At 43.3% G+C, this 21,386-nt stretch overlaps 1 protein-coding gene across 3 annotated transcripts in view; it reads right to left on the bottom strand.

The window, feature by feature from the left end:
- SLC4A8 (solute carrier family 4 member 8) overlaps window positions 1–16,285 on the bottom strand; it is a 72,781-nt gene extending 56,496 nt beyond the window's left edge. For 2 of the 3 annotated variants that reach the window (XM_036098861.2, XM_036098864.2), the window contains exons 1-2: window positions 16,051–16,285; window positions 3,619–3,700 (exon numbers count right to left, since the gene is read on the bottom strand). In XM_036098861.2, the coding sequence (XP_035954754.1) occupies window positions 3,619–3,700; window positions 16,051–16,095 (127 nt within the window). In that variant the 5' untranslated portion in view covers window positions 16,096–16,285. The remainder of the gene's footprint in view (window positions 1–3,618; window positions 3,701–16,050) is intronic. The other variant, XM_036098863.2, reaches the window with a different exon arrangement.
- Window positions 16,286–21,386: the final 5,101 nt, after the last annotated feature.

Genomic DNA, 21,386 nt, shown 5'->3' with positions numbered 1-21,386 from the left:
CCAGTCATTGTCAAACCTATGCTTTGGGAGCTATCTGTGTGCAAATACAAGTATTCATTCAGTAAAACTTAATGGGAGAGATGTAACGTTAGTATATATTTTTAAAAAAATAAGTAAGTATACACATACGGGGAGCAACCATTAGTGAACTGGGGCTGAATCTTGTGGAGCAGGACAGAAATCACAGCTGTGACCTACCTTGCAGACGGAGACTGGACCTACCGACATAGAGTGCATGTCATAAACACTGTTTACCCAGTACACACGCAGAACTCATTAGCACATACTGAAAATTATTCCACCCCCCTGGGCTACAGGTCCAACTCAAAGTCAATAACTGGAGGGGGGAATCTAACATGCGGAGCAGATGCAAGCCTTTTTTTTTATAACTTAAAAATAGGATCAAAAGGCTCTTACCTCTGTTAAAAACTTATTAGAAGGCACTAAACCTAGTCCAGGATTTTTAAGTCTAATAGTTAATCAGGAATAATGATCTGCCAGAAAAAAATGGAAAAAAACAGTTCTGTAACTAAAGCAACTGTTCCATGTCCTTCTGGGAGCGGGAGAGTCCACTGAAGCACATCACGGACTATTGCTCTTTGTGAGTTTATCTTTGGAAATCTGTTCTAATACTTGCTTTGGACTCCTCTCATACATAAAAAGAAGCAATGTCATGGTTTAATGCACCTTCTCCTACTGATGGAATTAACTTACGCAAAAAGACCCACGTTTACAAAAGTCTGTAACAATGTCCAGAGGCTAAATCTCTGAAGTAGTTCTGAAAGGGGGGATGGGTTATGTTATGTGGAGCAGAGGGTACGGAATAAAGGGGAAGGAAGACCCAGAGATTTATCCACAGCCACAGAACCCTGTATCATGGCATACACTCTGAATCAGAATATAATTTACTTCTGTCTTCTACCAAAGTGGGACTGACTTTATTTCATGCCTTCCAGAAAGGACACCACCCTAGGTGCAGCCTGAGTCCTAGGGGCTCCCTCACAGTGAGGCAGGGTAGAGCCCCCAGCATGACCAAGCCAAAGCAAATCCCAACTCCCTCTTCTCTTCTCCAGTGCTGCTCTAGAACCACATCAGGCCTGAGAAGTGGGCACCATTTGCCCTCCACGTACCAAATGTGCTTTATTTAAAAAGTGCTAACCTAAATAAGATGCTGGTTTTCAAAAAGCTCTCTGTATAAAGGACCACTTCCCGAGACACTGTCCCCTACAGATGACATCATGTATAGCTTTCTTTTATAGCAAAATGGTGAGGGCATGAAGAATAGATGACGGCATCTTGAAAAGATGCTCCGACTGCCAAGTGCTCAGCTGACCTCTGTGGATGGAACCCAGTCCTCAGGATCCGAGTTTACCCATGTTTATGATTCTACTCCCAAGCAGACAAGAGTGTTCATAGGTGGTTACCTCCTTGCTGAGAGCAAAGGTCTAGTGGGCCCAGACAACTAAACCGAGAGCAACAGTGTCCTCAGGGTGCAGTGAGAGAATAGAGAGGCAACAGGATTATCAGGGCAGAAGGAGGGGTAGGGCAACATGATATTCATATGATGTTTATATCATATACAAATGTTTATGTGATGGAGCCAGAAGTTGAGGTTGGGTGGCTAATGCCGAGGACTGTCCTCCCTTGCAGGCAGTGTAGTTGAATAGAAAGAGCAGAATTCCATCCCAGTCTCACCTGCTGTTAGGCTAAATGACCCTATTTCTCCACATGTAAAATACGGATGATACCTACCGCCCAGGCTGCTGGGAAGATGAAAAAGACAACTTGTCCATTACAAAAAAAAAAAAAAAAAAGACAACTTGTCCGAAATGCCTAATCCAATGCCTAACGCACAGAGGGCAGTCAACAAATGTTAGTCTCCCCACCTCCACACCCTTTCCTTCTCCACTTTCTCCCAGTTGCCAAAACCCACACTGGCTCTTCTTGCATCTGGTCAGAATAACTTGGAAAACTTGACCTCGATATATCCAAACTCTGCTGACCTCCAGAAGCCACCCACATAAGTTCTCATGGTAACAGACCCAGAGGCTGAGTCAACCTCTACAGCTTTCACTCTCCCCAACCAAAGGACAAGTTTTCTCTGAAGATTATACGACTTTGATGAAAAAAACGTCATGGGAACAAGTAGTACAGAGAGAACGTTTTACATGCTGTCTCAGTCATTAGAAAGTTGCTGTATCATAGCCTTCAACATTGCAGGGGATGTTGCAGAGATTTCACAAAGGCTTCTGAGCCAAATGTGGGTTCTCATTAAAGCTATACTGGACACGAGCCTTTCTCTCATAAAACTGAGCATCACCATTTGTCAGGAAATCACCCTACAGAGAAAGGAAAGCAGAAGGACACCACCAACGGTCATGTGGGGACCCAGGGGTGGGACAGGGGAAAAAGAAAGTTAAGGGAACCTAGACAAAGCAGATCAATAAAAATGACTCTTCTCTCCCTTCCACTTTAGCTGGGTGGGTTTTTTTGGGGGGGGGGTTGGTTTTTTGTTGTTGTTTAAAGATTTTATTTATTTGTCAGAGAGAGAGACAGCGAGAGAGGGAACAGAAGCAGGGGGAGTGGGAGAGGGAGAAGCAGGCTTCCCGCAGAGCCGGGAGCCCAATGCAGGGCTCGATCCCAGGACCCTGGGATCATGACCTGAGCCGAAGGCAGATGCTTAACGACTGAGCCACCCAGGCGCCCCTAGCTGGGTGTTTTTTAAATACAACTCTGTGCTATGAATTCTTAAAGAATATGTTACAGGGGTGTATGTTTTCTCTTGTCTTGTTTAGATGAAAACACCAGGCAGAAATGGGTATAATTAGAATGGAAGAGCAAATATTGGAGATGGGGCAAACTGAATAATATAACCAAACAACTGAATAATATAACCAAACTAAATTTTAAAAACTATTTGTATTTTATTTTCTTTTAAAATTGTGTATATATTTACATTTATATTTGTAGGCAGTTGCCAAGAATTGACAAACTGATCTGAGTACTTTACATTCTCAAGGAATAGATCATTTATTAATATTTATATTGGACTTCACAGTGCTCAGAGCACTGTCTCACATGTTATTGGATCCTAATAGTAAGGTATTAATATCCCTAGTTTTTAAATTGAATTATAATTAACATCAATGCTGTGTTCAGTTCAGGTGTACAACATGATTATTTAACAATTCTATGCATTACTCAGTGCTCATCATGGTAAGTGTACTCACATCTGTCACCAAACAACATTATTACGATATTATTGACTCTATTCCCTATGCTGTACTTTTCATCTCCATGACTTATTTATTTTATAACTGGAAGTTTGTACCTCTTAATCCCCTTTATCCATTTCACCCATTTCCCCCCCACCTCTCTCCCCTCTGGCAACCACCAGTTTGTTCTCTGTATTAATATCCCTACTTTTATTTAACAGATGAGGACATAGAGCCTAAGGGAAATGAAGTGATTTTACCCCCACTAGGTCTTGCAGCTAGTGAGAAAGAATTAGAGGACTTAAACCCAAGCCTCCTGATGGCAAAGCTCTCCTCCCACACCAGGCTGCCTCTCATTAATTCTCCCCGCCCCCCAACACACACACAAAACCACAATTCTTACCTTCCAACTCCTCTTTCTCATAGTGAATGTTGAGAATTGTACTGGTCCCACCCTGATCCACCACAGCCTCTTCATCTGGTCTCTGTTGAAACAAAAAGAAGTAGCCATAGTAATATGCATACATTCATTCAAACATTCATTTAAGTCCCACGTATATGCCCGACCCTTTTTGCAACCCTTGGGGGAGAAAGCACGATGGTTTACATATGTTTTTCATTTGAACCTCACAATAACTTTGAGACACAAACGTGACAGCCATTCTCTTTCTCATTTTATAAAAGAGCAGCCTGAGAGTCAGAGAAAATGAAGTAATTATTGGTCAAGGGCACAAATGTGGTAAAAGGCAGAGGTGGGACTGAACTCAGGTCTTGTGACTACAGATCTCATGCCTTTTCCAACTCCCCACTCCACCTGTACAAGTGGATAATAGCCCTGCATTTTGTAAGTGGTGTCAACCACATCATTTCATTTATTGTAAATCGGTCTCCTTGACCTCTCTACAGTGTTTGAGTCTCTTGTCCTTGAAATTCTCCATCCTGCTTCTCTGATCAAGTCTCCTCCCTCTCAACCTAAGGCTCAGCTTCTTCCTCTAACCATAATTCCCAAGCAGGAGCACTCTACCTTTTGTTTCCCTCCCTTGAGTCTTACAATCTCAACAGTAGCCTGAAACTGTTGACTCAGTATTTGACAAACCATTGGGATGTTGACCACAAGATCCACAGGTCTAAAACCAAACTAATCTTTCCAAAACTAGCACCTTGTGCTCATTTACTTACACTCACCCATGGCACCATTGTTTCTTAGTCCACATTTGAAATTTCAAATGTAATGACTTATCCATTCCATGTATACTGAGTGTCTATTTTATGTCTTCAGGGAAATCGTTTTCTCCCTTTTCTTATCAAGTCCTCCTTTGCAATTTTTCTTGAATCCACTCTCATGTCTCATCTACTCTAGGCCACACTCTCCAGCCCTTTAGGTCATACTGGACATGTTTTCAGTTCTGGAACCACACTTACTTTCTTCCTTGAGTGTTTCTCCCTCCCTGAACTATAAGTTTCTCCCTGCTATCCTCACCTCCACCACCAACAGCCAATACTTATTCATCATCCCGCAGATCTCAGCCTCAATGCACTTCCTTGAAAGGCTTCCCTGACTACCTCTCATCTGAACTAAGCTAGGTCCCCCCATTAATATGCCCTCACAGCACACTGTACTTCTCCTTCGTAATGAAATGTCTCTGCTCAAGGGAAGGACCCTGTGTGTCTTCCTCACCACTGTTTCTCCAGCATCCTACACAGACTTTTCACATAGCAGGTACTCAATAATTCTTTGGTAAAATAATGAATATAATGGCACCTACCTTATCAAGACCCTGAATTATTTCAAAAAAAATCTGAACTGATTTTCCTGCCAATCTATTTCTCTTATCAAATCTGCAGCTCCAGCCAACTTCACTGATCCCATGGGCATTGTGCACGTTCCCACTTTTCATGCCTTTGCTCACATGTCCTGTCGTCTAATGTGCCCCATCCCCAACTCTCCGCCAAGTCCAGACTATCTTCTAGATCCTGCTCAAATTTTCAGCTTACTGTCCTAATTTTACTCTTTTCCTTTCCAGTTATCATCCATGTCCCCAAATAAGGTAACCCTGAACTGCATTTTCCTAATGAGAAGATTCAAGAACATTTTTTTTAAAGATTTTATTTTATTTATTTGAGAGAGAAAAAGAAAGAGAGCGAGCACAAACAGGGGGAGCGGCAGGCAGAGGGAGAGGGAGAAGCAGGCTCCCCACTGAGCAGGGAGCCCGACGACCCCAATGTCATGGGGCTCTATCCCAGGACCCCAGGATCATGACCTGAGCTGAAGGCAGACGCTCAACCGACTGAGCCACCCAGGCACCCCTCAGAAAAGTTTTTGAGGACAACTTGAATAAACCAATTTTTAGGGAAGTAGATGAAAGTCAAATGTCTATCTATCTATCTATCTATCTATCTATCTATCTATATCTATCTATCTATCTATCAATGCTATTCTTTTTTCTATTCAAGTATATTTCTGCTATTTCTTTTTTTTACTCAAGTATAATTAACATATGTGTTAAATTAGTTTCAAGTGTATAATATAATGATTCAACACTTCCATACATACTCAGTGCTCATCAAGGTAAGTATATTCTTAATTCCCTTTATCTTTTTCACCCATCCCCCTGGCAACCACCAATTTGTTCTCTGTATTTAAGAGTCTAGGGTTTTGTGGTACCTGGGTGGCTCAGTCGGTTAAGCAGCTGCCTTCAGCTCAGGTCATGTTCCCAGAATCCCATATATATGTACATATATATGTAAAAGAAAAAGTGTTGGAACATAAGCATCTGCTTATACTTAAAAGCAGACAAAGGAAGACTAAACTGTGAACATTTTTTTTTTAATAGTTACCTATAGAGGAGTTAGGAGACAAGGACAGAACACCAGAATTCTTTGAATATACCTGATTTTATAAATACCTTATATAATTTTAAAACAAAACTAAAAATTTTAAAAGCAATTCCCAGAAATGAAAAACAAAATGAAAACAAAGGTCAAATTGATGGCATAACTATTCCAAGAGAAATTATTCCACGTAACTTTAAGACATAATAAATTGACTGAACATCCTTAGTGGCATATACCCTAAAGACAAAAAGAGTTTAAGAAGATCTTAAACTGCTTTTTAGTTATCTATTGGTGGTAGTGTTGGTGCTATCACTCTGAGACAGTTGTCCATTGTGAGATAAACAAATGAGTGATTATGTAAACTTGTTCTGTCATTCTCAATGTCATTGAGAACTGGCATTCTCAACAGGGGTAAGAGGAAATACAGTCTTAAGATAGAAGTTAAGTAAAAACCATGTAGTCCTGAGTTTGAATCGGATGTATCAACAAGAACATATATTTTTATCTTTTAATGTTTTTAAATTTATAAATTTACATTTTCTAGCTCTGTCCACTCAAAAGTCCTAGAAAAAAATGAACAGCCAGAAGCAATGAGTATCCTTAGCACCTAGATTGTGGTCTCTTAAAGTATCATTTTCTACTAAAAGCTACCCACAGACAACTAGGATGGTGTCAAAAGGACTCAGGAGTCAACTTAAAGAGATCCCTTGCTTTTTAGGACAATTTGAGCATCAGTAAGAGTAATAACTATAACAGATTAACTATATCAAATATGTTAAAATCCATGAGTTCACAATGTCACTCTAAAAATTAATTGGTCACCATTGGAGGATAATGCTAACAAACCAACTCATTATTTTGAAAACTGTTAAAAATTTATCTTGGCTTTCCTATATAAATTGTACCATAGAGTGATATCACAGAAGACATGAAAGAAGTTTCTTATTATAGAAAAGAATAAATGAAAAAGGAATGTTAGAATTAGGATATCACCATTTTGCAATCCCTTATGGATTACATTGATTTTCAACAGCCACTAACATCACAAAGAGAGAAAACCAGACATTATATGTCTCCTAATGGGAGGCCATATCACCACCCATTAGGTAATCTTAACAAATAAATTGTCCCTGAATCTGACCAAGCCTCTAAATCCAAATACCAATCTACTGGAAATACAGTGAAGCACAATTCCATGGAAAAACACCAGCATGAGAATACAATCAACAAAATCCAGACTGTGGGAAACTATAGAACAAAGCCTCTCCCTCCCCCTACCCCTTTTTTAAAATAAATAATTGCAAGAAGAGAAAGACAGAAACAGAGACAGGGAGAGAAGAAGGTGAAAGCAGTAGTTTAAAAGAGACGACAAACAAATCTCAATGTGTGGACTTTATTTGAATCCTGATTCAAACAAACCAAAATAATATTTTTAGTTATTTTTTAAAATAATTTCTTGAGACAATTGGAAATTTGAATATTTGACTAGATCTTTTATCGTATTAAAGAAATTGCTATTTTTTTTCTTTAGGTGATACTATGCTCATTTTCTAAAGAATTCTTATCTTTTTTATATGGGATTGTTGAATCACTATCTTACACACCTGAAACTAATATAACGCTGTATGTTAACTATGCTGAAATTAAAATAAAATAAAACTTTAAATTAAAAAAAGAATTCTTATCTTTTAGTGATACACACAGAAATATGTACAGATAAAACTGAAAGATTACAGATATGGAAAATAATATATTAACTTAGAAATACTACTTTTTTCACATTTTATAATTATTTAAGATTATTCAAAATCTTCAAATACACCTTTAACATCAATGTAAAGACTCATATAAAGTAAAGGATTAACTTTTAGGCAGAAAAACTTGCTTTTACTTTAGATTTGTTATTCATTTATCTAGCTCATCTTTTCGATCATGGATTTCCGGATGGCAACAGCCACAATTTGTCATCTTTATGTTCGTAGAGCCCAATACAGTAGCTTACCACTGTAAGTACTTTGCACTCTTGTAAGTCCCAGAAGGGGAGGTGCTGTGCCTATGTTCACCACTATGTACCTAGCAGCTAGTATAATGTCCAGTATGTGCTAAGTATCCAAAAACTGTGATGAATAAATATTTATTAGGGTTCTGAACTCTTTATCATATGATCATTATATTTTCCCATAAAACTTCACATATATATGAATAATTTTTCATGTCGGCTTCCCCACAGGTTTATAATATCCAAAGGACAGGGACCAATTAGTTATAATGTTTAGCACTGTCCACAGATCCCTGGCACAGCACAGAACACAGCAGGAATCTGGAGGAAGGGGGCAGGGGAGATGGCGGGATAATTGATTTTATGATTCTAAGAACCATGAAAACAAAACATGGAGAGCAAGGTCAAACATCTGAAATATTCAGGTTGAAAAATCAACCTGTTTCCTTAATTTAGATTAGTTAACCACAGCCTAAATTCACTGAATAATTGTTCATCCACTTTCTTTGTCTTGCCAAAGAAAACAGAGCCACTGTCAAACACCATCAGCCAAAGCATTTGAAATGTCAGGCTTGGATGTGAATGTGCGGACCTCGTGTGGATCCCTGTTCAAATAAACCAACTATTTAAAAAATTATAAGGCACTCACATCAACTTAAACAACTAAATGGATATTTATTAAGGAGTTATTGTTAATTTTAAAAAATAGTAATATTGTGATTTGGTAGTTATGTCATTTAAAAAACTTCTTAATCTTTAGTGATACATACTGAAGTGTTTACTGATGAAATGATATGATGTCTGGGATTTGGAGAATGGGTGGGGACATAATGAAGCAGAATAGATATGTGTTCATTGTTGAAGCCAGGTCATGGGTACATGACGAGTCACTTTTACAAGTCTTTCTACCTTGTTCTTTTTTTTTTTTTTTAAGATTTTATTTATTTATTTGACAGAGAGAGAGTTAGCGAGAGCAGGAACACAAGCAGAGGGAGTGGGAGAGGGAGAAGCAGGCTTCCCGCTGAGCAGGGAGCCCAATGTGGGGCTCGATCCCAGGACCCTGAGATCATGACCTGAGCCGAAGGCAGACGCTTAACGACTGAGCCATGCAGGTGCCCCTAGTCTTTCTACTTTGTTATCTGCTTGAAATGTTCCATAAATTTCAAGTATATACAAAGTTTGTTTAAAATAATAAAAAATGAAAAGAAAAGAATATCAAGTCTCATCGGTCTGTGCTTGTTGCAGATTCCTCACCAGCTGGCTGTTATATTTCCTCTGATACCATCATTATTTCTGGCAGAGAGGATTTCTTATCCATAGATTTCTAGGGTTCCCATGAATGGGCTTCAGGATTAATGTGTGAGTACACATTTTTCTTGAGAAGGTCCGTAACTTTCATCAGATTCTCAGGGAAGCTTGTGACGCAGAAAAGATTGGAATCATGAGAACCACGTTATTTAAGTTTAGGAGATAAAGGAAAGAAAGGAGGGAGGGAAAGAAGAGTGAACTAGAGAAAAGGTGGTGTTTCTAAGTCTCCTCTTTTCTGTACTTCCTCCTAGCTCACAGACAATGACCCGCTATGTAAATGTGAATTGATTTGGGTGCCTACCTCAAGGACTAGAGAAGATAAAAAGAACTGAGGAGGTTAAATACACATTAAAACACTGAAATTGCAAGGCACATCTTGTTATGAGTCTTGAAAAATGAATGAATTATACCTGAGTAGCAGACCAGATTCTAACTTACAGTTAATGGACAAATGAAAAGGCAGGGGCAGGGCTGAGCCTTGCACAATGGCTCCAGCTCCTGGAAGCAGCCCCCAGAGGCTGCAGGGGAGGGGGAAGGCAGCAGACAGTGGAGCCCACCTTGAGCCCTCTCCCTGACTCATGCCCCCTGCTACGCCACTCTGGACCTGTGGGGTGGTGGACCTGCCAAACTCAACTCCCCCTCCTTTCCTGCAGTTAGTCTCAGACTTCTCACCTCCAAAGACCCCTTTCATCTTTTTTCCTAAGGATCCAGTGTTTTCAGAGGTTGTGTACACCCATCCACCCTCCTATCCTCACCCCCAACAAAAAAGAGTCAAGCATTTACTGAGTTCTGATACATTTAACCATTTTTAAAACAACAAACATAGAAGTGACTTCCAGGGTTTCTAATCAGCAAAGTAAGTTGATACAGTGAGTTTTGGAACAAATATTTACTGAGCACTTCCTATACGCCTAGTATTGTGCCTTACGTATATTACTCCAATTAATCCTTACAGCAGTCTTAAATCAAGGCTAAGTAAGATCACACAAGAGCTAAGTGGGATAGGAGGAACTCAAACTCAAGCCTCTCTGTATTCTTATTAACACTGTATGCTAATATTGCCAAAAGCAAAGAACCCAGTCATTTCAGAGAGCTCAGGTCACCTAATCAGGCATTAGTATCCACAGCTCAAGATCCACATTATTACCATCTTAAATCCTTAGTGTGCCAGAACCTGGTACTTGAAACTTGTACTTTGCCCTTTTACTGACCGGACTTCCAATAGTTCTCCATCTCATTCACTTCCACCTTCCTCTTCAGCCAACAAAGTCTCTGAATTCTGGCCCCTTGTACACCCTTGGCAGTGAATCTGGCCCACAGATGCCCATCTGTCTAATGCCCTCAATCTGACGTCCTCACGGAATTCAGCCTGCTTTAGTGAGAACAAAGGTTCCATAAGGACTTGTCTAGTTGTTCCAGACCTCCTCTCAGTGGCCGTGAGCTCCTCAATACCCAGGAGCTTCCTATTCTGACTCTTCAGCAGCCGCTGGGGCCTCAAATTTCAAAGTAGCTCTGGTTTCTCAGTGATTCTTTTCTTGAACCTCACCTGAAGTCACTCCTGTTCAGTATTCAGATTACTAGTTAGTTAGTACATGGTGGTAGGCAGAATAATGCCCCCACCCACCCAAGTAAGATTGCAGTTGGAAGTAAGGTTCCTCATAAGCTGAACTTAAAATAAGGAGATTATCCTGGATTATCTGGTGGGCTCAATGTAATCACAGGGTCCCTAAAAAGTGGACAAGGGGGGCAGAAGACTAGAGTCCAAGAAAGAGATGTAATGCCAAAAGCAGGGTTGGAGACACGCTATGCTTCTGGCTTTGAGTGGAGGGAGGGAACTAGGCGCCAAGGAATGCAATTAGCCTTCAGAAGCTGCAGAAGTCAAGGAAACAGATTCTTCCTTAGAGCCTCCAGAAAGAAACACAGCCCTGCCGACACTTTGATATAGCCCAGTGAGAGCTGCGTTGGATTTGTCAAGTACAGAACTGTAAGATAATCAAGTTGTGGGTTTTTAAAAAGATTTTATTTATTTATTTGAGAGAGAGAGAATGAGAGAGAGCGCACATGAGAAGGGGGAGGGTCAGAGGGAGAAGCAGACTCCCCGCCGAGCAGGGAGCCCAAGGCAGGACTAATTTGTGTTGTTTTAAGCCACCAAATTTGTGGTCATTTGCTATGGCAGCAACAGAAACTAATACACACATTATGGCTCCCTAACTACCAAGACCAGAGTAAACTTATTACTGCCTTACAGGAACAACCACCCTCTCCATTATCTAAGATTTGTTGCTGTTACCTAGCAGCAGATCTAGAATAAACATGGTTGCTTTCTATGTCCTGACTGAGAGCCCTGTCTACACTGCCAAGGCAAACCTGAGCTAAGGCAATTATCTACAGATTTTGAAGGAAGTAAATTTGCAACCTGAATTGTCCCCCAGACTACCACAATTCTCTGCTTGGCAGGACAGCTCACTCCTCTCCTACTGAAGCTCTCCAGTGGAGCTGGGAAAGCCAGGGACAGAGGATGCTCACAGTTTACCCCCACTCCCACATAGAAAGAGAACACCTAGTGTATGTTGGAAGAGGGTGGAGGAATATGGATTGTACGCTACAATGTAGTGAGAGGAGAAATGCCATGGTTGATACTTTTATTCAATAACATTCAGCAAATGTTAACTGGGCTCCAACACATGCCAGTCATTAGGCGCTAGCATTCAGGTCTCCCTCAGGAAGTCTTGGCTTGGACGAGTTTTTCCAGGTCCACAGAAGATAGGGAATGTGACTCTCTTCTCATCAGTCCTTCTCATCAGCCATCCTTCCTAATTATCATCCATTTCCCAGGGCTGAATTTTCCATTCTGAGCAGGGTTGATTCACAGAAAAGCCTTGGAAACCCAAACTCACTTGCTCGCCTCTCTGTCACTTACACCATCCCTGAACCTGCCTGCAGTTCCCAGCACCCCTTGGCTCAATTGCTGATGGTTCTGACCACTCCAGCCTTCTCCTCCAGCACTTCTTTCTGCTCAATTCTGAAAGTGCTGATCAGGAGAACTTTGAAGATACAACATGTCCTCAGTTCTAGTCCAAACTAGAGGCTCTCCCTAAAGTTTTCTGCTCTTCCTCCTCCCTTACTACCTAACCCCTTTAAGAGCATATTGACTCCTAAAATTTCAATAACCACCTCCAGAAATCTCATCAAAATTCAGTAATGCAGGCCTTCATTAAGTCATCCTACGTTACAAAAAAAAAAAAAAGTCATCCCAAATTACAGCTTCCTAGCTGGCCTCCCTCAGTCCAATCTCTTCCTAATCCAATATATCCATTGTATACCTTGCCACATATCTTCCCAAACATTCACTAAGTGCTCACTCCCAGTCAGGCACCGGCCTAGGTTTCAAAGACACAAGCTACCGTAAGGCAGAGTGATTAAAGGCACGTACTTTGGAGACAGTAATAGCATTTGGTGGGCACTGTGAGCAGAGAAGACAGAATGATGAATTCTGATAGTGATATAGAGCCAGACCTTGAAAGCTAAATGGAATATTCCAGGGGAAGAGGAGGGAAAAGCAATGGGCCCCCTGATGCTCTGTGCTAATCCCGACAAGACCACGAGCTCCTTGAGGAGAAGCGCATCGGCTTTGGATATAGGAAAGTCATTCATTCACTCAAGCAACTAAGCACCTATTTTATATCAGGAACTGTGCTGTATGACAAGATTTTCCTCCTGGTCCTTGCCCCCAAGAAGTTTCCATTCAAAAAGATAATATAGAAATCAAACAAGAACACTTCAGATGAGTTAAAAGTGCTATTAAGAACATAAAGCAGGATCGTATGAAAGAGAGTCACTGTGGGTGGAGGTCAGGGAAAGCCACTCTGAGGTGGTAACATTTGAGTTCAGTCACAAAAAAGCCTGGGTAGAATCATGTCCTAGGCAGAGAAAACGACAGGAACAAAGATCCTAAAGCATGAAGGAGCTTGCCATATTAAAGAAATGGAAAGAAAGCCAGTACAGAGGTGCGTGGTGAGAGAATGGAGGAAAGGCAGTCAGTGCTGAGCACACTGAAGCTTGGTAAGCCATGATGAGTTTGGATCTTATTCTAAAATGCACCGGGAAACCACTGAAGGGTCTCAAGATAGGATGGGGCATGATTTGTGTTTTTAAAAGCTCTCTCTGGCTGCCATGTGGAAGGTGGACTGTAGAAGGGCAAGAGAGATAGAGCAGAGGGAAGTGTAGGAGGCTAGTGCAGTAGTCCAAACCAGAGAAAACAGCCTAGACTTATGATATTTAGATGTGACGCTTAGAATCTCTCTTTACACCAAGTTATACAATCTCCTCGCTTTGCAAGGTCCATCCCCCCGTAACACACACACACACACACACACACACACACACACACACACACACAGCCTAACTGGCACATAGGAGGCTTCATGGGTAATTTTCAATCGGTTGACTGTGTGTCCTCCAGGTCATCCCTATTTCCTTTCCTCCTTCTGCCCTCATTTTTCTTCCTCCCCCATATCTCAAGTGCCCATTTGCCCATCACCTGACTCAGCCTTCATGAGGTCGTGCTGTTTCTGCTCTATTCCTTTTCCTCTCCTCACCCCACCACTCATGAAAGTTACATGAACTAGATGTAAAGGAGATAATTATTTTCTATTCTACCCCAGAAGCACTCAGGAATTATCAATTTCACAGAGCACTAACAGAAGCTTATGGGTTATTATGATCTTGACAATGATCAGATTGTACCAGACAACTGGTACACATTCTGCATGTTAAGGACACTGTCTCCTCACACTCATTCCTGCTTATTCTATTCCTCCCACTGCAGCCAGAGAAATCTTTCAATAGGAAAATCTGATCATGATCTCATTGGTGCTTGCTCTCTCATCCCCCCCCCCCCCGCTACTCTCATGCACTTGTGCTCTCTCTTTCTTGCAATCTTTCTCTCTGTCCTTCCCCTCCCTGCTTAAACCCCTTCGTGGCTTCCCCTTGATCCTCAAATAAATCCCAACTTTCTCAGGATGGGCCATAATGACCCTGTGTGTTACGACTCCAGAGTGTATCTCACACCACCTCCCCCCCCCCCACCGTTGCTCCCTGTGGCTCCAGCCACACTGGCCTTCTTTCAGGCCCTCTAACTAGATGTGCCCCCTTTCTGCTATTCTCTTTGTCTCCAAGGTCCTTTGATCTCCCTCTTCCCTCAGTTGACACTCTTTCTTTAGACCTTTAATTTTCTTCTTTAGCAAACTCTTCTCTCATCTAAGACCAAGGCTGGAACCACTCAGAGCACTGCCTATCTTTCTTTCAAAACACTTATCACAGTTCATAATAATACATTTACTTATGGGATTATTTGATTAAAAATGGTTATTTCTCCCCACCCCCCAAGACAGGAAGCTCCAGGGGGCAAGAACATTGCCTATTTTTGCTCATCACTGTCTCCCCAACATACATTGGATAAACTTAAGATATGAAAAGATTTTCCAAAATCTTAGATATGGTTCCCTTTTTGATGGAGCAAGCAAACAAGGAATCATGGATCTTCTAGTGGCAAACTATTACAGGAGGAAGAAGAGTCGGTGTCTGATGCCCATTTTGCTACACACTCAGACTGATTCCCCTGCCTCCTTACAGAAAACATCACTGACATCAACATGCACTTGTTTCCAAGACCCATCATCCTTCCTAAGAAGGCCCATCATCCTCTTCACACCCCTCCACTTCAGACTTGACCCCCCCATCTCTCTTTCCAGAGCAGTAACTAGACCACCTGACTGCACAGGAAAGGGGGGGGGGGGTGAGAACTCAATAAGCTACCACTCACTTACTGGTTGTCACACAATAAAGCATTTCATAAATAGCACCTCATTTAGTCCTCAAAACAACCCCGTGAGGTAAGCAAAGCAGGTATTACCATCCCCATTTTACTAGATGGAGAAACTGAGGTTCAAGGAGGCAAGTGACGTATTCAAGGTCACAAAGCCAGTGCAAGGCGGATGTAGGATTTGAGCCTACAGTCTCTGACACCTAATCCAATGCTTTCCCTGACATTTGCCACCCCAACAGTTACCACATACTTAAATCTGGTTTCCTCATTCCCTTAATTAAACACCTGTTCCTGACCTCTCAACACATCCCCAGCCCATTTCCCCTTCCCTTCCCAGAAGTTTCCAGATGCCTGCCCAAGGGGATGGAGAAAGTCATAAAGCTGGCCACACTAACGGGGCCTGGTCCCAGCCTCCAGTCTTTCCAGCTCTTTCTCTGAACCACCGAGGAACCAGAAGTCTCCAGAAATAAAAACACAAAGAGGAGACCTGCCCCACCAGAGCAAGCTCCTTGGCCACCCTTCCTCCCGCGTTCCAACAAGACGCCGCGAGGCCAGAAGCCAGCCTCCCTCCCAAGAAGGAGTACCCGAGGAGAACAGAGGTCACCGCCCGCCGCCGTCAGGGCTCCCCGGGCCGGCCGCGCAAGGGATGCGGCAGTGATCCGCCGGCTCCCAGGTTCGGCCCAAGGTCACCCGCTCGCGGCCCCGGCCCGATCCCCAGCCGCCCGGAGCGCCCCCTGGTGTCGCTGGCGGGCCTCCCCTCGCCCTCAGGGAGTGGCCTGCGAAGCCCGGCTCGGGGGCAGAGGCAGGAGGGTGGGCAGAGGATGAGGAGGCTGAGCCCCGGGGAGGGGCGGGAGGCGGGGCCCTACCTGATAGCTGAGGACGCCGTCCGGCTCGTTACTGCCGGCCGGCATGGCGGAACCCAGCTAGGTCTGGCCCGAGGGCTCCAGGCCGAGCGTCAGCAGCCCGCGCGCTCCGGTCGGCTCTGAGCCGATCGCCCGAGCGGCGACCCCTACCCCGGAGCCAACGGTCAACCATCAACCGCCGCCGCCTCCATTGCCACCGGCCCGCGAGGCCTCGCCGCAGCCAATCAGCGTGCGGCCTGTGCGGCCAATCAGCGCGCGGAGCACGGGAGGACGCTGTCCGGCGGTACCCTGGGCTACCGGGAGGAGGAGCGGGAGGAGGGAGCCTGGGGAGGCTACCGCTCCGGGCCCGGTTGCCTTGGAAACCGCCTCCCTCCCTTCAGGGGCCTCTGGGCTTAAAGGTCCTTCCAATTGCTTGCTAGAAATTGAAAATCCCGTGCTTCTATTTGCGGCTGCACCTGACCCTTGAAAACTGAGAAAGTGTCGGTTTTGTCTAATTCTGATGTTATTACTTAGGTAATGGTTTTCAAATTCTGAGGAAACGGCCCTTGGGACTGAAGAAGGAAGTACCAGAGGATGAGGGGGAAGGGCCTTCTAAAATTACTTGTTAATGTCTGAACTAATGGCCAGACTAACGTGCATTAAAGAGAAGCGGGACAGGCAGTGATCAGACCCCCTCCACAGACTCGCTCCGACTTAGGTCTTCTCCCCTGGTCTTAGGTGGGCAGAGAAAAGCACAGAGTTGAACCTAGGCTGATTGCTGAAATAATTCCACAAAAACGCTTCCAACTTTTCCAAGAAATGATCTAAGGCAAATTATTATTTAACAACAGAACTACTGATCTAAGGCAAGGTTAGAAAATCATGAGTAATGCATTCAATTTGATTTGGGTTTGAAAGCAAAAGAGAGGCTGGCCATAATCCAACCAATCCTCTGTCCCCAAGAGGAGGCAAGGGGCCTTTTGCCTTTCATGCACTATCACATCAGACTGTAGGTGAGTCCATATTATGGGGGGGGGGGGACAGTCCAAATGATTCTTTGCCTCAAAAGAAACTACATTTGGAGAACGTGGTCGGGTACATGTTAAATTTCAACCCCTGTATACCACAACTTGCGTTGGCCCTGAAATTTGACACAAGGTTATGCTTCAGTGTCCCTGGGGCAGAACCATATTTCTGATCTCCTGTCTAAGGCCCCTGGTCCTGTTTCTGAGCGTTAGCATTCTTTGCCACAGTCTCTGTTTATCACTTCACTAATCCTTGAATCCTTGAATTTGGAATTCACTGCCCCCCATTTTTGCCCATCAAAATCTTAGCCATCCTTCAAAGTCAATCTCAAAGGCTATCTCTTCCAAGAAACCTTCCTTTATCCCACTCTCTCCAACACCTCTTAAAGATATCATCTCTCCCTTCTCTGAAGCCTCACAGCACTCCATACCTTTCTTATATCAGTTATCACGCTGTGGTTATTTAAGTACTTTAACTATATATTGACTTTAACTTACTATAATATTGTAAGTTTTTTGAAGATAATTATTTTTTTATGTCCTTCTGTACTCCACAGAGCCTCAAAGAATGCTGGTTATATAGAAAGTAGTTAACAAATATATATGTTTTTAATTCGATCAAAAGCATATTCAACACCTACTATGTACAGGCCCAAATGGCACTGAAGATGAAAACAAATTTAAAATATAATACATATCTCTGAAGGGCTTATAGTCTAATCAGGGAAACAGAAGACATGTGAATATGATGACAGATAATAAAACATAGAATAAGAGCCATATGAGGGGCGCCTGGGTGGCTCAGTCGTTAAGCATCTGCCTTTGGCTCAGGTCATGATCCCAGGGTCCTGGGATCGAGCCCCGCATCAGGCTCCCCGCTCCGCGGGAAGCCTGCTTCTCCCTCTCCCACTCCCCTTGCTTGTGTTCCCTCTCTGGCTGTCTTTTTCTCTGTCAAATAAATAAAACCTTTAAAAAAAAAAAAAGAATAAGAGCCATATGAGAAATGTAGACAACAAAGATTAAAAAAATTCAGAAGAGAAAATGATTTTTATGACTTGGGACACTAAAGGACCATGACACAGAGGACATGCGTTAAAGCTAAATCTGAAAATAATTGAGCCAAGGTAAGGAAAGCAAGCATCTCAACTACTGGGCAAAAACTTAATAATAGGAATGGGGGCACCTGGGTGGCGCAGTTGGTTGAACGTCCAACTCTTGCCTTCAGCTCAGGTCATGATCTCATCGCCTGGGATTGAGCCTGGTGTCCAGGTCCATGCTCAGCAGGGAGTCTGCTTGAAGATTCTCTCCCTCTGCCCTTCCCCTGACTCGTGTGTGTGCGCGCGCACGCACGCGCACGCGCGTGCAAGTACCATCTCTCTCTCTCTAAAATAAGTAAATAAATCTTTTTAAAAATGGGCACCTGGGTGGCTCAGTTGGTTAACTGTCTGCCTTCAGCTCAGGTTGTGATCCCTGGGTCCTGGGATCAAGTCCCACCATGGGCTCCCTGCTCAGTGGTGAGTCTGCTTCTCCCTCTTCTCCCTCTCCTCCCACCTCGTGCTTGCTCATGCTCTGTCACTATCTCTGTCTCTCTCTCTCTCTCAAATAAATAGATCATCTTTTTAAATAAATAAATAAAATCTTTAAATAATAATAATAGGAATGTACATGGCCCATTCAGAGTAGTCATGATTTGAGCCAAAGCAAAAAGTTATAGAGAAGAGCAGTAGTGAAGTACAAATTGTGGTTTAAAAAAACAAACAGGGGCGCCTGGGTGGCTCAGTCCCTTAAGGTTAAGCATCTGACTCTTGATTTTGGCTCCGGTCATGATCTCAGGGTTATGAGACAGAGCCCCCCCCCACCCCCCACCCTGCAACCCTTCCCATTGGCTCCAAGCTGGGCGTAGAGCCTGCTTAGGATTCTCTTTGCCCCTCTTCCTCTCCCCCTCCCTTCACCCTCAGGTGCACACTGTTGCACTCTCTCTCTCTCTCTAAAAGAAACAAAAAAACAAAAAAATAACTATGGCCAAATTATGGAAAGCCAGCTAATTAATTCAGATTTTACTTTTCTCATATAATAGAAAGTAAGGCACTGCTGAAAGTTTTGGAGAACACTTCCACATACCAGGACCCAGGCTTTGTCGCATAAATGCATTGTGTTACGTAAAATTTATAATAACTCCATTATTTCTCCCATTTCACTGGTAAGAAAACAGGGGCTTAGGGAAGTTTAGCAGCTTTCTTAGTATCAGGCAGTCATGAAGCTGAGCTTTGGTCATTTATTAATACAAAATACATTTACTGAGAACTTTTGTATTCAGGTTGCATGTTGGGGAAAGAACAATAAAACACGGTCTTGCCCTCTTGAGCCTTACAGTCTAGTGGGGAGACAGTAAACAAGTAACCAAACAGACAATCACAGATTGTGATGGCTGCTAAGAAGTCAATAGCAAGGTCATGTGATAGAAGGTAACTGGCATGGGGGATGGAGTGATCTGGGAGAGCTCCTCCGAGGAGGTGAGCCAAGGATGAGTCTATCTGACTCTAGAGTTCTTGGCCACTATGTAATACTGCCAGATCTGCCATTGGGGCAAGGTGGGTTTAAGGGGGAAAGCTGGGGCAGGGGGTCAGATAGAATGGCTCTGGCAACGTGGTAAATCAAGGAGAGGCCAAGGATGGTATTCAAAGGGAAGATGTGCCCCGAATTCCCCTCTCCCCAGAAAGATAGCTCTTAGCCATGGGAGTGGGCATGAATGGGCATAGGAGGGAGAGGGCTAAGGAGGTAGAAAATTCCTGGGAGCTCTCGTGGGTCTATTTTCCACCACTTCAACTGTAGAGAAAGAGCCTCTGGCCCTTGACTCCAAGGTCAAGAGCCCCATCTTCTGGCCTATTGTACAAATTACAAAAGGAATTAGGCCACAGAGCCGGCCTCTGAGGCTGCCTGAGGCAGCCACTATCTGAGGTGCTGCCGAAGACAGGCTCTCCCCTCACAGCACTGTCTGGGTCTCTCCTTCCCAAAGGAGGCTGGCTCACTTGCCTCCATGCTCCAGGCTCTAGGCTTCTAGCCTCTAATGCTCCCTATACTGCTTGGAAACTTGCAAGCATGTAGCTCTCAACCTAGCCAGCAAGCAGGCTCCAGAAAAGCTGGAAGGAGGATACTCAGCTGAGGACACTGCCTCACAATGATTATTTTTCTAAAGAAAGCAGAAAAAAGGGGCGCCTGGGTGGCTCAGTCGGTTAAGCGTCTGCCTCCGGCTCAGGTCATGATCCCAGGGTCCTGGGATCAAGCCCCACATCGGGCTCCCTGCTCAGTGGGGAGCCTGCTTCTCACTCTCCCTCTGCCTGCCTCTCTCTCTCTCTGTGTCAAATAAATAAATAAAATCTTAAAAAAAAAAAAAGAAAGCAGAAAAAAACAGATAGTGGAATAGAATGCAGAGCCTCTTGACGTCTGTACAGGATACTTGGTCCAGAAGGAGGCATAAAATGCACAGGAAAAAAGCAAAGTATGCATAGAAACAGAGACTGCACACATCAACAGGGAGGCAAGGAGGCATGCTACATGGATGACCTCAGTCCTTGCAACAACTTCATGAGGTAGGTGCCATCATCCCATCCCAAATTAGAGATGTAACTTGCCCTTGTCATACAGTCAGCTCAGTTAATAAAGGAAGATGCTGGGCTCTCGGCTCAGGTGTATCTGATTCCAGAGCACACATGCTTAACCACTCACTGCCCCCCATGGGTCTGTCTGGGGCTTCCATCCTTCCCTAACTTTTATAGGCTCCATCCTGTCTTCATGGCTTCCAAATGTGGCTATCCTTCCAGATTTCGTCTCCAGATCCTTCTCTAATACCAGTGGTTCTTAAACTCTGGGGGAAGACAGTATATCTTGAACCCACTGGGGACATGATAAAATCAATGGGACTCTCTTTTCAGATAAGTACACAAAGCCTCAGATTTTGCATTTAATTGTAAGGGAGTGTTCACAGCCTTCCCAGGGAAGCACCACGCACCTTACATTTATTGTCTTTAAATATTGGCTGAAAAACATTGAAATTCTTTTCTTCAGCGACAAAAAGGCGAAAACACAAGAAACTCAAAATGTCTGAACAAATGTTCTCACATAATTAAAACCAATCTTTTCATCAAAAGCATCTTAATTTCTCCATCATTTTACCATATCCCTTGCTCCGTTTAAACTGTCAAAAGAGCCGCCAGAATGGAGATTCTAGTCTTTCCTTGCTATTAAGTAGCTCCAATTCCCAGCTGCATCGTATACCTGATTTTGTTCTCCCCCACCCTTCCTCTTAATTACACATCTAAACCCAAGGAAAGGTTG

The sequence above is a fragment of the Halichoerus grypus genome, chromosome 6, assembly GCF_964656455.1.
Source record: "Halichoerus grypus chromosome 6, mHalGry1.hap1.1, whole genome shotgun sequence".
Lineage (NCBI taxonomy): Eukaryota > Metazoa > Chordata > Mammalia > Carnivora > Phocidae > Halichoerus > Halichoerus grypus.
The sequence above is the reverse complement of the archived record's forward strand: the minus strand, read 5'-3'. Positions and strand labels throughout refer to the sequence as shown.